Source organism: Argiope bruennichi, chromosome 6 (assembly GCF_947563725.1).
Source record: "Argiope bruennichi chromosome 6, qqArgBrue1.1, whole genome shotgun sequence".
NCBI classification, from domain to species: Eukaryota; Metazoa; Arthropoda; class Arachnida; order Araneae; family Araneidae; genus Argiope; species Argiope bruennichi.
Genome location: NC_079156.1, coordinates 92,944,840 through 92,962,394, shown reverse-complemented (window position 1 = coordinate 92,962,394; position 17,555 = coordinate 92,944,840). Strand labels below are relative to the sequence as shown.

Here is a 17,555-nt window from a genome sequence, read left to right as displayed (position 1 = left end):
AGGCGGTGAATACCTTGCATGGCATTGGAGAACTATAGTTACGAAATATTGAATTTTGTCACGAATATAGTATTTTTACTGAATCTATCATGGGAACTTTGGAAATCCTGGTATACTGTTTATGCATAAGTACCGAAAATCGAATTTGTGTTTGGCACAAAATTTTTCAGTCCGACTGACACCAAAATTTGACACAGAACTTCAATTGCAATCATATGATCTCATACTGAATTTCATTTATTTAATTTAAGTCACTGCATTTCGGTTATTGTGTGAATGCACGTGAAAGTAAAGACTGACAGAGAATCAAACCTTCGACAAATTTGGTTCAAAATTTTATAAGAATCTAGATAGATCTTAGATATTTTATCCTCCCATCGATGACGGGGCATACTTCCTTAGGGAAGGGTTGTACCACGACCGGTGAAGGCCCTTAGGACTCAACCACAGTTTCTGCCAGTGTTGTTGTTGTGGCGGTCCGGTCATTCAGTATTATTTATCCGTGTGCCTTCGGGCGGGTTGCAAAGAGATATGATATAACTTAAATACTAAACCTGTGTATCAAATACGTTTTGTAGTTATTGTTTTCATTTTTACTTGGGCAGTCTCACTTTTTCCGAATGGGGTTTGTTCAAAATCTGAAAGAATTCTAAAAAATGTAATGTAAAGTTTGTATACCAAATTTCATCTGTATAACTTAACGTATTTTTCTATAATTTTACTCATAGTCACACAGACCTAATTCCAAAAATGTATTTTTCAGATTCTTGGAGATTTAACATGCCAAAATCTGGAATTCACATTTTTAGTGATTAAATACTTTTTCTTCATATATTTCGCATACAAGAAAGTAAAACTCTTTGCGTATATTATACACAAGAAAGTAAAAAGAACAAAAACAAAGTCTACATTGTTTTGTACCGTATGTATCTGAGGAAAGAAAGGAAGAAATTGAAATGATATAGAACATAAAATATGATAATTGATTCATACATTGTGTGCTGGTTTAAATTTGAGAATTAATAAAATGCTTGTAGTTTACTTTATGGTTTTGCTTGCTTTTATTTTATTGCCGATTATTATTCAAGCGATTAAAATCAAAACCGAAAATTTCGTTTATGCATCGAATTAATTACCATTTTCTTAAAAACTAAAAATTGAAAACAAAATAACCAGATAATGTTTAGAATAGCAATGAATTTACTTATTGCGATAATAATTCTTTAACCAAATCTAGATTCTTCTAACATCAAACAATAAAAATATTTCTTACTTTACTAGTTGATGATTCAGACGATATTTTAATAGTATTCAAGTAGTTGCTATTAAAAAAATTGTTTGCCGAAAAAATATCTTTTATTTTAAAACATGGACGATAAATTTTCGGCTGAAAAGAAATTATAAAAATAAATCAGCATTCATTAACATAAACTAAAGAGGAAAATAAATTCTTTATCCGCCTTTTATTCCTATCCATTTCATCACTGAACTTGTAGAAAGGAAGAACTATTTGAAAGAAAATGGAATCTTACACACATTCCACATTTGTATTTATCAAATCTGTTCTTCGATTGCATTCTCTATGCTTTCTTTCACTGCAACCGTGTCTTAATGCCTTTGTCTTTTGGGGTAAATAAAAGTCTACTGTAACCGTGGGGGAAAATAATTCTTTCTGACCAAACGAGAAGTTACGAAACGAGAAACTGTCGCCTAAAAGCCGAAAAACGACAGTTGTAGGGCGAAATCACGATAGAAGAATGTAATTTTGACTCTGCGCCCAGAACAATCTTTGTCCTTTAAATTCTTAGTAAATTTCGTGTTCTTTTTTTTTTTTTTTTTTTTTTTTTTTCTTTCCACAGATAGAATTCAGTGGGAAACGTTGATATTTCTTTTTCTGGAGATTCATTGATGATATTCGGTTTTCATGAGCATAAAGAATACTACGGTTAACTCTCGTTTAAAATGTCTTAAATTCAGCACTGCAAACTTCCTTTTCTAAAATTATATAGAAATAATGTTTAATAAATTTGTTTTGTAAAAAATATTTGCATTAATTATATTTTAACTGTGGCATTTGATTGCCAATTTGTTTATGAGAGTAATTATTGGGAAAAATTTCAATAAAATCACTTATACATGTACGAGTATTTTCTGGAATTACCGATAAAAATTTTGAGAACATGTTTAATTTAATTTATTAAAATTTCAAAAAGCATTTAAAAATCGCTTTTAGATACACATTTTCATCTTTTGTGCCAATTTTGGAAATTCTTTGTTTGTCATAGATTTCCAATATATAGAAACGTATATGCATTTATCTCTTTATTATTATTTAGACTAGAATTCTTTGCCGACTAACTCAAATATCAGACAAATTTGTTACGTTTCATATTAATTTATACTTATCTTGCTGCTTAATTTTCCTTGTATGAAATTTCATATTTTGATAGACAATTTATCCCCATAGTTTCAGATCAGAATAAAGAGATATATTGGTAATATCTATAAAAATAAAGAAATCTATTCAAATGAAATTAAAATTTAAAAATTCATTGATCTCTAACTGAAAGACAGACATTAAAAAGACAAAGCTGAAAGATAGACACACCTGTGATTTATCAAACGGGTACGTTGAAAAAAAAAGCAAAATATGAAACAAAACTTAAATATTTTAGATAAATATTAAAAGAGATTTAAAATTATATTACGGTATACTATGCAGTAACGAAATAAAAACGAAAACTCATTGTCCAAAGAAAGCAAATTGCTATCAAAACCTTAATAATGTAATTGGTTTGAATTTCATCACCATAAAGATTAAGCCTAATTATGATCAATTCTTTAACTTATTTTTAAATATTTGTGAAAAATAAGAGAAATCTTGCATCAAGACTGAAGACTAAACTGGGATTATTGAGAGATAATTTCCTGAAATTTAAGGAGGATGCGATAAAATTGTTTTTAAAGCTACAATATATTCCGAAGATATTTAAGTAAAAAAGTTAAAATTTCTATTAATTTCTAATTAAATAAAATTTAAATTTAAATTCTATAGAACGTTTTTGGAGGTGTACATTTCCATAGTCCAAAAGTATACTGATGCCCAATTAAGCAGTTTTAAGTTCCAAGATCTATAATGGATACAAACATATGATTATTTGCTTTTATTGTTAGAAGAGATTTTTCTTGTATCAGTGGAATGCATACATGATATTTCCCCAAAATTTTTCTGTGTGTATTTGCGTTCTTAATGATTTGTCTCGCTTTAATAAAATTTGTTGGTGGTTTTGCAATAACTTAAACAAATATGTATAAAGAGAATGTTACTTCCATGAAAGGTCTTTGGTGATGATATTTTATGTAAAGAATCACACCCAAAATGTTTTCATGCATATATTTATTTTAAAGGACGTTTTACAACGTTTGATTTTTAGTTATACATTTTTATTTAACTTGATTTACTTCCTGTTTGCAAAGATTGAATTTTGTCATCAATTTTTTTTTTCACATCCTCATGTGTCAAAGTTTTAAAATTGTCTGTACTTGTGGACATTGAATGACACTGAATAATTTTAATAATTTCAGCAAATTTTTAATTGTCAGCAAACCGATTCAGTAATTTTTAATTGTCAGCAAACCGATTAATTTAATTAAAATATAATTCTATACATATGGCACCATCATTCGGCAGATTTAAAGATTAATTGATTTCAAAATTCCATAATATTTGCTATGATATATTTATAAATTAAATATTAATAAGTAGAAAATAATTTTTAAAAATTTCTTCTTTTTTTATATACTAAAAAATGTATTCTAAAACTGTTGTTATTTAATTTATTTTTGTTTTAACCAATTACTCGCTAAAACAATTGTGAATAAGACATTAGTATATAATCTTTCAAATTTTTTAACACGCAATTTAAAATAGCTGAATTATTTTTGTATTCTTTCAAAGTAATGGTGCAAGAAACGGTCCATCAATCATCTCATCTCTTGGCAAAAACACTGGATGATGTAAGAGAGAGAGATTCTTTTGAAATCTGTCAACAAAATTCATGTTACAACGTGATAAATTGTTAATCGATACCGTAATTATGTTTAAAAAGAAACTGACAGACATATTTATATTTTTTATGCTTTAATATTCCATTTTTTAAAAATTTTATATCGTTATTTGAAAGACGGATGAAAAAATAGAATCCTTGGTATGAACCACTCGGAACAACAAGTAGCTTTAAGCGCGGCTTCTGAACTTAGTAGAAAAATAAAACTATGCTGGTACCTCACTCAAGTTGTTTGTCTTTGTCAAATTTGTTTGTTTATATCTCAAGGGAAATAAATTCGGAATGCGTGGTTTTGTCAACTAAGCAAATTTTTCTTTTTGCCTTTTTGTTTTTGTCAAAGAATTTATACGCGAGATTTGTAAGAATTCTCAGTTTTATACTTTTTTAAATTCGAATAAATCATTATTATAATCCTGACTAAATACAATAAGAACAAAAAGGGAGATGCATTGATCAAGTTAGATCGAATTAGATCCGACTTTCAATGTAAATAACACATTACCGAGAAGTGCAAAACATGTTTTTATTTTTACACCTAACAAATGGTTTAATTTAGAGTAAAAATAAAAAAAAAATCAACAAAATCCATCTAAATTGAAAAGTTTCAGAAGCATTTTAAATAAACATACGTAGAATTTTGCATCAAAAAATTGAGAATACACCAATAAAATTTTTGCAATATCACGCATAGAAACGAAGTGTTACTATTAAGTTGCGTGTCTTTTGGCTCTTAAAATGGCCTCTAAACGTCATGATACCTATTCGACCCATTTTTGGTGGTATCTGAAGATATTTTACCGCATTCTTCTTGCAACACTTGTTTTAAATGGGTTTTGTTTCTAATTTTGTGTTTTTGGACCACTGTTTCGAGTGTGGTCCACAGATATTCAAGGGTATTGATGTCGGGGTACTGTGGTGGTGTGTGTAACTGCTGTTTACAATTCAAAAGACACCACATTTTGACGTTATGTGCATTCTGTTTGGGGTCGTTGTCCTACTGGAAAATGAAATTTCCATCTCAGTCAAAATTTTTAGCACTTTCCTTTAGATTGCTGCGAAGTATATCAAAGAAAACCATATCATTTATAATGCCATCTATAAAAATTAAATTTCCTACCCCGGATGAAGTCATGCAACCTCAAATCATGACGGAGTCATCATCATGTTTAAATGTAGGACGTAAATTTTTTGGATACAAAGCAGTATTAGGCTTTCTCCATACAGACGATGGCTGTCACTCCCAAAAATGGTGAGTTTTTTTTCATTACTAAATATAGCTTTCTTCCAAAGGTTATTGGTCTTCAACTCATGAGTTTTTGTAAACGTCAAACACTTTTTCTGAATTTACAAGCTGATGCACAGTTTCTCTCTAACAATGCAACTTTTATATCCAGCTTGTATAATGGCATTTCGCACAGTTTCAGCACTTGCATTTTTGTCTATGATTTGAGAAGTTTCTGCAGCAAGCTGGATGAACCATATGGTCGTAGTAATCTAAAGGAAAGCTAAAAATTTGGGGTTTAGATGGAAATTCCATTTTCCAGCAGGACAACGACCCCAAACAGAATGTACGTAAAGTCAAAATATGGTGTCTTTTTCATTGTAAACAGCAGTTACACACACCACCACAGTACCCCGACATCAATACCTTTGAATATATTTGGACCACACTCGAAACAGTGGTCCAAAAACACAAAATTAGAAACAAAATCCATTTAAAACAAGTGTTGCAAGAAGAATGGGGTCTTCAGATACTACCCAAAATGGGTCGAATCGGTACCATGACGTTTAGAGGCCATTATAAGAGCCTCTAAACGTCAAGTGTTGCAAGAAGAATGCGGTAAAATATCTTCAGATACCACCAAAAATTGGTAGAATAGGTACCATGACGCTTAGAGGCCATTTTTAGAGCCAAAAGACATGCAACTTAATAGTGACACTTCGTTTCTATGCGTGATATTGCAAAAATTTTATTGGTGTATTCTCAATTTTTTGATGCAAAATTCTACATATGTTTATTTAAAATGCTCCTGAAACTTATCAATTTAGAAGAATTTCTTTGATTTTTCTTTATTTTTACTCTAAATTATACCACCTGTTATGTGTAAAAATAAAAACATGTTTGCACTTCCCGGTAATGTGTTATTTACATTGAAAGTCGGATTTGTCAAGTAAAAGTAAGGTGCACTCTCAATTTTTTGAGCCACTGTAATTCCTTTGCAGATTTTCTCGAAATGGTTTGTCAAAAAAGGGAAGCAGAATATAAGCTAGAATTTAATCCGTATACATTAACTGTTTTATTAGATCATTAGAGAAGCATACTAGCAAATATACTCTATGAAAACAATTAAAATGAAAAGTGACAGAATTAGATTTCAGAACTTTACAAATGGAATGATTCGGAACAATGTTCGCTATATACACGAGGGAGAAAAATACTCGAATCACCTGAGATTTCTGGATATTTGCTTAAAAGTGAAACTAATAAGACAAAACGGTTCGAGTTTATTTCAAGAATGAACCAACTGATTTAGCATTTCTTTTTATTTCATGTATATTTAAACCATTTAAAAAGCGCTGAATCGTCGTCATGCAGATTTTTGCTTTCATATCGTTTGCATCTATTTTTTATTTTCCACTAGATTTAGAATTTAATTCAAGGATATTAGCCATAGAACAATTACGTTGTATAAATTAAAGGATAAAGGTAACATTTCTTCTGCTAAATGTTCTATGAAATTCACTAACTAATAATAATAATTCATAACTATTATGAAAATAAAGCGTTTGCTATTTATAAATTTTATATAACAATGAAAATTGTCAGCACATTTTTTAAACTTTGAAATTAATTTTTAGAAAGCACGATCTTTGTTAAACAAAAAGCTTTTTTTATTAATTTTAAGAAGTGTATAAAAAAACACTCGATGGCGGAAATAACAAAATAAATTTAGCATGGTTTCTAATATATCTCAAAATTTAATTTTAATCTTTTAGCGATATTTTTTTTTCGTTCGGACGTCAAAGACTTGATTTATTTTTATTAGTTTTACTGTTACACCTCAAGGCTAGCTATTTTTAGAGAATTTGTCAGATTTCTTAAAAAGTATCTCCATTCTTATTTTTTTATTTTAATAGAATTCTATTATGTATTAATTTTTTTCGGGTCACCTCATTCCGAGTTTAAAAGACGAGTTGGTTCAAATTCTCAGAGTAAACATTTTATTTTTCCTGTTCGTTGGAACAATGGACAGTTTTATTTAACTGTTGCCACTCAGGCTCAATTTATAAATCTTTTTAATGTGAATGCTGTGAGATACCGATAAAATATTTAGATATCTTTTTATATTCGAATGTCATAGACTTGATATATTTTCATTAATTTTACTGCCCCACTTAAGAAATATTTCCTTCTTATATGAAGTATAACATAAAGAAAATTATGAGATATTATACTAAATAGTGATTAATACTATGTATTAGAAACGTTATTTTGGTGTATTTTGAATATATTTGGTATATCTAAGCATCTATCTGTTTCAATGTGGACTTTTAAAATTACAAAGAACTAAATCGATGGAATTTAAATCCTGATACTAACATAAATTTTTTAATTTATAAAAATTTCGAACAAATGTATTAAGAATTATTTTTCAAAGTACACTAAATATCAAAATAATGTTTCTAAATATTAAAAAAATCTAATATATTAATCTAGGTATAAAGCATCAAACTAAGTATAAAAAACACTATCACTAAAATGTGAAACTTCACAAACAGATTGCAAGAGGTTTGCAAGATTTTTTTATGCACGTTGCCATTGATTTGGAATGAAAATATTACTGCTACCTGTCTACAAATTATTTTCGGAATCCAAAAAGCAAATTTTTAGAATTATGTCTAAATTTGGTATATCAACTTTATATCAAATTCGTAGATTTCTATCGCATTTTGAATTAAATCTATTTGGAAGAAGTTTGCTCTATCCAGATGCCCGAAGTTAACACCATAGCTATAAAGCGAAGATAACTAGGGGGATAAAATAGTTTACAAAGAATTAAAATCTAAATTTAGTACCAAATACATCAAAGAGTTGACCATATGTCCATCTATACTTTCACAACCATATAAACATGATAACTCAAATAACTAATTAACGATATATAAAATTAAATATGTGACTTTATGTCTACAATTTTAATTTCATTAAATTTTAGTTTCAATCGAAAGAATGATATCTAAGATATGCATTCGTTTGTTCTGATACTTGTATATTAACCGTTTCTGCGGGATCAGTCGCTAAAAAACCCACCAGAGGTCGCGCGCTAATAGATTCTTTCTTAACTATTGCTCGTTAATTGCTAACGATTAATATGGAATATGCGAGAAAAAATTTGGTGACAGCACTCCCGCTGATTTTTAAAACACTTTTACGGAAATTTCTTTGTGGTCATTTGACTAAAACAGTTATCAGTAGTTATACTCTGAAATTATCGTCTGACATTTCAAAGACTTTTTATAATACCAAAAATGAGCTTGTAGATGTAGTTTTTTCCGTTTGTATTTGTTTCGTTTTTTTTCCCGTAGAGAAATAGTTTTGTTCTGCTATTTAAGAAAATAGCAAAATCATTGATAAAGAATTATTAAATTCAGAATGCTTAGTGTTAATAAATAAATAAACACCCATAAAAATTTATAAACATCGTCTGGCACTTTCTTATTTTTGAATTTTATTCACACTTTAAAAATCGTTTGATTGATTCTTTGTTTGTTTACAGTTCTAAGTAATGTTTATCATTTTTAAAAACTGGCAATCGTAAAGAAATAACAAGAAGCATTAAAAAAGTGATATATTTTATCACAGATAAATTTATCCCATTCAACAATGTAATATATGATAAAAGGCTCTAAAGAAAGAAAAAAAAATTGAATCTAAAATAAAGAAAAAAATATCGTCTAGCTAAGTTAATTCCAAGTAATATGAAATGTTTAATTAAAAAAATTTGTGAAAAATCGAAGTTTGAGTGAACAGTAAAGATTTTTAAATCGTTTACCATACTTTTTTACTTCAGTTTCACATGAAACTATTTAACGAATGATCAGATCAGCTGAATTATACACACATCCAACCTGGAGAAAAATTTTGTTGAAGCAAAATTAGAAAGCTTGGGATTTTTTTTATGAAATAAATAATAAATAAGACCGAAATGCAAAGCAAAGTCAACATTTTTGGTTCTGATTGCCAGCGTATACAGAGAGGAAAAATCCAAAGAACTTGGTTGGACCTGTAAAGCATGGCGGTGGAGGTTTACTTATATGAGGGTTGCGTGTCAACATTAGGACTAGGAGATTTGGTATTTTTTTGGCTATAATAATAAATCATGTTCTGGATTTAAATATTTTAAAATATAATTTAAAATTATCGGTTTAAAATTTAAGCATTGGAAACATTTTTTTTTATCAAAATAACGATCCTAAGCACAATTTTTTTTTGTTTCTTTTTAACAACTAATTTACAAAAAAAAAAAAAAAAAAGAGAGAGAGAGAGAGAGAGAGAGAGAGAAATTTTTGTGTACATTTAAAATATTCAATGAAATTTTATTAAGAAATAGTTATGGAAAATTTTGGAACATTTTCACATTGAAATATTAATTTTTATTTATGGATAGAGCAGTATTTAAATAAAATTTGTAAGCTCAAGATTACTTTTGGGAGTAGCTGCTGATGTCCAAGCTGATATTCATAGAGGATGATTTATCAGTAACGAAGTATGTTAATTTTGAAAGCTAAATATGAAAGGATAAAAATAAATAATAAACTCTTTCTGGATGAGATTTGCATTGCTGAACTATTGTTGATAATTGAAGACGAACAAGTGGAAGTGGTCTCAACAAAACTTTCTCGCACACTCTCTAATAAAGGGGTTTATATTAGAGAATGGCCAGCATGGCATTGGCGTACAATAGCTACGAAATATTAACCTTTGGCATGAATTTAGCATATTTACTGAATCTATTCTGTTATATTTGGCGAGTTATTTGGTGATTAATCCCTGGCATGCGGTTAATAACATCCGAAAATCGAATCTGTATTTTTGATACGTTTTCTCCAATTGATTGAAATAAAAATTTGTAGAAAAGCTACACTTGTAGTCGCAAAATTCCGTCCAAACTAAATACATTTAAATCATTCAGTTTTTGAATATCACGTTTACAAGTTTCTGAAAATGCAGTCCAAAAGACGCACGCCCCTTGTCGGATTTGGCTCAAATTTTGATATTTGTCTACGCTATAGATGTTAATTATGTGCTTCAAATTTTATCTATTTAGCTTTTTTTGTAGTTATAGACAGACAGCCAGACAGGCAGGCTTCTTCTGAGTGGAGTTTTCTCAAAATTTGATAGAAAACTTAAAATTTGATGTAAAGACCGTTTACCAAATTTCATCCGTTTAGCTCACAGCGTTGTTGAGTTATTTTTGTCAGATAAACAGACAGACTTTTTCCAAAAATTTGTTTTTCGAACTCATTGAGGTGTAAAACCTGCAGATTCGTTAAATTTTCGAGTTACTATACTTTCGATTACTATATTTTCTCTGCACTACGTGTACAGGAAAGTAAAAAAATGCATATTATTTTCTAAGCTCCACTACCTTTATCAAGTGCTTGACATCAAATAACACAAGCTAATTGTTTGAAAACTATAATAATTTTTCTTTATACTCGTAAAAGCGAAAATGATAAAATTACCACTTCAATGATAAAATGGTCAATCACGGTATACTTATTTGCTTTAGTAGGACTAAAAAAACTCTCATGCTAACATTAAATATTACATAAGCTACGAATAAGCTTCAAAAATCTACACAGACCGTTATACTCGAGCTGCTATGAAACAGGTTTATTTAATCAATTGGAACGTTATTAAAGCAATGATAACAGCATTTCATTTGCATTGTTTGAAAGAAAGCAATTACACATTGTAGTCTAAATGATGAGAAAGCGATATTCATTAAATGGGTAAAAAGTGGGCGGAGAAAAGAACAAAAGAATGTCAGTTAAGAACACCAACTGTTGAAAAGAAATTCGTTTCACTTTCCTAACGGTTGCAGAAAGCAACAGTGTCTAGGACGGCTCAAAGAACAATGGGTTCTTAATTGTTCCCCAAGGGTGAGAAATCCAAACAACAATGCGAAGGGCCATTTTCTGTTACTTACTAACCAACATTTTTCATCAAGGTTAGACAGTTAGATGGGCGTGGTCTGTTTGAAATATCTGGTTTACAATATGGCAGTAGCATTTTATATTGTTTAAATGAGATCGTCTGCACTTCTTTGTTATCTAAACAATTGAAAAAGTTGGAAAGATACAAAGAAATACAGTAACGTCTTTAGCTTATTGAAAGTAGTTATTTAATATCAGAATACCGGTTATTTAATACCAGAAAATACAAATAATAAAAACGACGGATACAATTAATGTCGTTTGGAGGATTATTGAGTGACATACAAAAGAAATCTGTATTTTCGAACACGGTAGCTTTTTTTGTTATGAAAGAGTAGAGCTGTAATTATTAATTTCTGATATTTAGAGAAGATATAGTTATTACATCGCTAATTATAATTAAATAATATATTATATAAATGAGTAAACAAAAAAAAACATATAATGATTGCTGAATTCGTTATCACGGTCATTTTCTTGGCGATTACTTAACAGTTTTCGGAAAATTGAAACATTTTTTTTAAAGAAAGGCTATTTATAAAAAGACTGATAGATCAATAACGATTTCATGTAAAGAGTTCTTTAAAAGAATTTGTGTTATAACTTTCTCGTAAATTTTTTTCTGGTAATTAAAAAAAAATCGACATACTTGTTTTTTTAAGAACACTATTTGCTTTGTTTTAATTTTTCATCTAATATTTCCCTATTAATAATTTAAAAAAATTTCAAAGAATTCTTATTTTAATCTCTTGTTTGACAAAAAGCTGTGAAATTCTATTTTACATATTTCCAGTAATGAATATCTCTTTTTATTTTCAAAAGAAAATTTTTTGGAAATATGACTCGACTATAGAAAAAAGAAAATGTAAATCACTTCTTAACAGTTTCATAAAAATTTTCTTTGAAAAATTTGTTGACATAAAAAATTATTTTAAATATGATTAAAGTTAATTATCGCTAAAACTTAAAGATGAAAAAAAGTGTCTCTAATAAAGGGTAAATCTCAAGCTTTCAAAAATTCGGTAAATTAGTATGATATTATCCTCTATCAAATAAATTAAGAAAACCTACTTGCCTTTATTTTATATTATTTTATCGATTATTTCATATTTTGTCTTTATTAAAAAATTGACTTATTAGTATGAGTTTAAATATTTTTTGTGTTACAAAAAAATTAAAGTTGCATGTTTTAAAGGTTTTGAAACATAATATTAATAATGTTTTTATTGTCGTGAGCATAACAAACTAAAACATATGAAGAAGAATTTACGTTTAATGCTAAATTATTTAATGTTAAGAAACATTGAATTATTTCTTTATACTTTTGTTAAAGCTTTTTAACTCAAAATAGAAGTAAAGAAACAGATTTTTATCTTTAAATAATATTTGCTAATTTTTCTTCACTGCAAGTAAATTATTAAAATTATTAAAAAGTTTCTGAATTCGAAATCAATACTTACCGTAAAAGTATTTTTGTAAGTTGGCCATATTTGTTGATTGGGTATTCTCCAAACTGAGATCTGAAAACACAAATTGAAAATTAAATCAAATATACGTTATTACATATTTTACATTATAATTACATCTAATGTAAAATCATATGACATTTATGTAATTGATAAGGTAAAATAAAGTTTTTTTAAAGAATTTATTGGTCTGGTATAAACTGGAACTTGCGAAATCAAATCTACAATAAAATTTGAATTGAATATTTAGTATCTCGTTGAATACGATTTGCTTCTCAAATGGTTCACTTTTGTTAAAACATCAAAGGATTTTTTTATTGAGAAAGAATTTTCAAACTTATATAAAATATTTCCAAATACCGTGAATTTAATTAAATTATGTTTCTACTCCATTTGTTTGTGCATTTGTATATTCACATAGAAAATAGCTTAAATTGGAGTTCAACATTAGTCTTCAATTAAAAAGAACATTTTGCACTTCAACTTTTTCTGTTAAATGCTTCCAATTTCAAAAATACTTAATTGCTTCAAAATCCAAAGATATTTTCGATTTATCATATTTCATTAAGTATATTTAGTCAATTTCCTTAAAAAAGCTTTTTCCAAATTTTATAATATTCAGCGTTTGAGACAATTTTGCTTACAGTCTTGTTCCTGTCTCCCATTTTGTCGAATATGATGAATTAAATACGAATTACATACTAAAAATTACCAAGAAAATTAATTTGATTTTTACCCATTTTCCGTAAGTATTCAAGCAAAGAAAAGAGTTTCTTATGCCTTTGCGTAAAACATTATTTATTTGCTAGAATTCTCATTATTTAAAAAATAGGAACAAGAATATTTTTGTCTAAAAGTTTCCGAATAAAATATTTATTTTTATTCGAAATATCATAAAATTATCAGAAATTTTTAAAGTATTTTAATAATTTGGCAGTGATTGTATTTTTTATAATGCATATATAAAATATTATTTTCTACTTAATCTCTGTATTATTCTGGATTTGAAATTAACAGAAAAATTATTCTAAATAAGAATCTTGAAATTCTGTAATTCTTACTGTATCGATTGATTCTAAATGAAACAATCTGTAAAAAGGTTTTCAAAGAATTGTTACGGCGGGGATAAAATTAACTTGCAACTATTCGCTGTTGAATAAATTCATATTTAAAAGTTGTAAATAAAAAATGTCGTTAATAAACGATCGAGAAGAAACGGAGTAACCAAATGAATTCTAAATTGAGTAATCCTAAAAAGAGTGATGAATTTAAATTAAAATAATCTATCAAGCGAAACAGCTCTCATAAAACTTTAAAAATTAAAAAGACTTAAATTTTGGAACTGATTTCTTTCCTGTTGCCACAAAAAAAAAGAAAAATTGAATTCTTCTATTTTTTTTTTTTTTTATAATTAACATTGTTTTTCATATGAACAATGTTTTTTTAAAAATTCGGTGTGGTAATTCAGCAAACGATATTTTATAATATTCAGCAAACGATATTTAATTTGATAAAATATTTCCAAAAGAAAAAAAAGAAAGTAATCGCCGATTGCTTTACATAAGAATTTTTCAGTTCTTATCAGACATTTTTGAGATTCTGCAGAAGCACTCTTGAAATATTTGAGTGACAGAAAGCGCATTTGAAAGCCTTTTCTTTCAGCATTTTCTTACAATAACTTATTAAATATCTTCTCATTTCTATCTAATCAAAAACAAAATTTTAGAAAAACTTACTTATGACTGACTTTTTCCATAATATCCATTTGCTAATTCTCATTTTTTTAACAGAAATGTTTTTTTTTTTATTTGTGTGAAGTTAATGTAACCTTTGTATAGTTTATTGCCAATCATGATTTAAAATGATTTTATATACAGTGGCTCAAACAGTTGACAGTACACTTTACTTTTACTCCATAAATCCGACTTTCATCATAAATAACACATTACCGAGAAGTGCAAAAATGTTTTTATTTTTGCACGTAATAAATAGTTTAAATTAAAATAAAAATAAAGAACAATCAACGAAAAACTTTTAAATCGAAAAGTTTCAGAAGCAATTTAAATAAACATATTTTCTCTTTTTGCCTCAACTTGCAACTTTGACCAAAGTAAATTTTACTTATCTAAATTTTTATTTTTTTTTTAGTTATCACGTTCACATTCGCGAATGTGAATTCAACAAATGACACTCATTTTGGCAGATGTGGTCCAATATTTAATACATATATGCAATTTTGATAATAAATCTGTATTCTAAATCCCATCCATGTAATTACTTGCATTTTTGAGTTATCACGTTCACAGACACTTGGACAGACAGACAAACTCCCATTCATCGAATTATTTCATTCAAATTCCTAGAAATCTACAAATTTCATGTTTATACTATATATCAAATTCCACAGTTCTAACTCCATCTATTTTTGAGTCATCATATTCACAGACAGGTATAATTCTTAAAATGTTTTTCAGATTTAGAGAAGCCAAAACAAGGAAATTCCTCAAAATCTAAAGATTAAATATTTTGGAAAATTACATTATTTTCTTTTTGTCTAATTCATATAAAAGAAAATAAAACTAGTAAATTTTAAAAGTTGAACTTAAAATGATTCTCAGAAATAGAATGTAACATTTCTTCCACATATCGAATCATATTTCCTAGCTAAATTAAATTTTCCTGTATTTTATCTTTTATCTTTAAAGGAGCAATTCTTATTTATATACATATAAATTCATTTATTTCGAGTATCTCGGAAACAGCTCTAACGATTTGGATCAAGTTTTAGATAAGGTTTTGCTTTTTAAATTTATCTATATAGGTGTCTTTCCTGAAAAAAGCCGAAAGTCTAGGGGATTTTTATTTTGTTCTAAGGAACTTCTGCATATTAGATAGATCGTTTTTCCGAAACTTTACAAAAAAATTGCTCTGGAGAAATCCTATAATTCTCCTTGAAGGACAGATCGGTTTTGTGCCAGCAGCTGGTCATACAATCCAAAATACAATTCCATCAAGTAAATTACTTGAGCATCTGGATGAATGAACTGCTCTGCTGTATTTCCATCTGCTTCATGCAAATAATACTGCGTAGCTGTTTGAGATAAATTTCTTTGTTCGAAGTCATTCAGAAATATTCAGAAATACAAGCCTTCTTTTTTCCTGCAGAAGTTTGACTAAGTGAATGAAAATATGACTATGATTACGAACGGAATATCTTTCTTTGAAAAATATTATACTTTTGGATTTTGTCTTTAAAATAGCTAGAAAAAATTTTTGAAACGAAAATGCACCAATTACAATACAAAAAAAAAGCAAAAAATTACTTTTTTTTTGTTGTTAAACAGAGGTGTAAAGAAAATCCTACTGGTTTAAAAGTGAATGAAATAATTTCTTTTTTCAAAATTTTGTAGATAATTTGAGTAAAATATTACATAGTTCTGGAATCAATAAAAAGGTTGTGCCGTCTTCTGCCTATATCAAGTTTTTAAATATTAGGGCTCTAATGTTCAATAATATGAAATTTTCAATTATTTTTTCGCTCTAAAGCACGAAAAGATCTGTAAAATTTTTTTAATGAGCATATTACTTATTCAGTATTTCAGAAACTGCAGATCGTACTTAGAAATTATTATAATAAATCTGAATAAATAAATAAATAAATAAGATTACCCATAAAGTTTTTCAAAGGAAGATTTTGCTAACATTTGGAATTTGAGAAAATGGCACTTAAAGATATAAAATAGCATTAAAATTTATATCTTATATGTATAAAAATAAATTGAGGAAAAAAATTCAAATAGTTTTATTTAAAAAAAAATTGTTTAAAAATCAAAAATATTGTAAAAAAAATCGATATTGTCACCAACAATTGGTTTTTGATGTAATTACTTAAAAAATTTAAAATGAAAATTACGATTTTCTACAATAATTTGCAGTTGTAAGTGATAGAAAATAAATCATGTTATGTATAGAAATGTAATAATTTGTTTACAGTTTCATTTAACTTAATTTATTTCATGCTTGAAAGAATGAAATTTTGTTATCTATTTCGCTCGCACTTCCTGATCTGCTAGGGTTTTCAATTTTTGTGCACTTTTACATAAATGTAGAAAATTTGAAAACTTAGTGTGATAAAATATACACATACACGCACGCACACACATGCACACGCATACATACACACATTTTTGATAGCAAGGCAATATCTTTAAAGCTTCAGAAGTTAATTATCACTTAATTATTTAAATTACTCAAACTTCCATGAACGGAGGTACCACTTGTAGTAAATTTGATAAAAAAAAGTCATTTCAATATTTTGGAATATTTACAATAATGACAAACAAAAGAAGAAAAACAATTTTCTTCAATACTATCTAGTTTTTAATACATCAATGAAAGTATGTTTTAAAAAATTTATTATTATTATTATTATTTGTTTTTGTTTTAAAGAATTGCTTTTTATCTATGTTCAAATCCTTTTCAACATAACGTCGAAATTATTATTCAAAGTGAAACTGATAGTCTGGAGAAAAATGCGAGGTGTATCATTACTTTAAAATAAATAGTCCTGGATATGATCTTAATGTATTCAAAAACTGATTGATATATTTTAATAAATTTTCGTTGCTAACAACGTAAAACGATATTCTGTGAAACGAATTTCTAAAAGTTTAAAACTGCAGTCGTTTAAATTTTTGGAGCGTTTAAACACTTACGACGCCAACCATAATTAATGAGATAACTCATAGCTTTCTTCAAATTGCTAACTTTTGCCATTAGGCGTATAATTTAACACGTTTAA

General features: G+C 27.6%; 1 protein-coding gene across 2 annotated transcripts in view; it reads right to left on the bottom strand.

The window, feature by feature from the left end:
- LOC129972371 (uncharacterized) overlaps positions 1-17,555 on the bottom strand; it is a 117,984-nt gene that overhangs the window by 28,852 nt on the left and 71,577 nt on the right. For both annotated transcript variants that reach the window (XM_056086491.1, XM_056086492.1), the window contains exon 2: positions 12,749-12,808. In XM_056086491.1, the coding sequence (XP_055942466.1) occupies positions 12,749-12,776 (28 nt within the window). In that variant the 5' untranslated portion in view covers positions 12,777-12,808. The remainder of the gene's footprint in view (positions 1-12,748; positions 12,809-17,555) is intronic.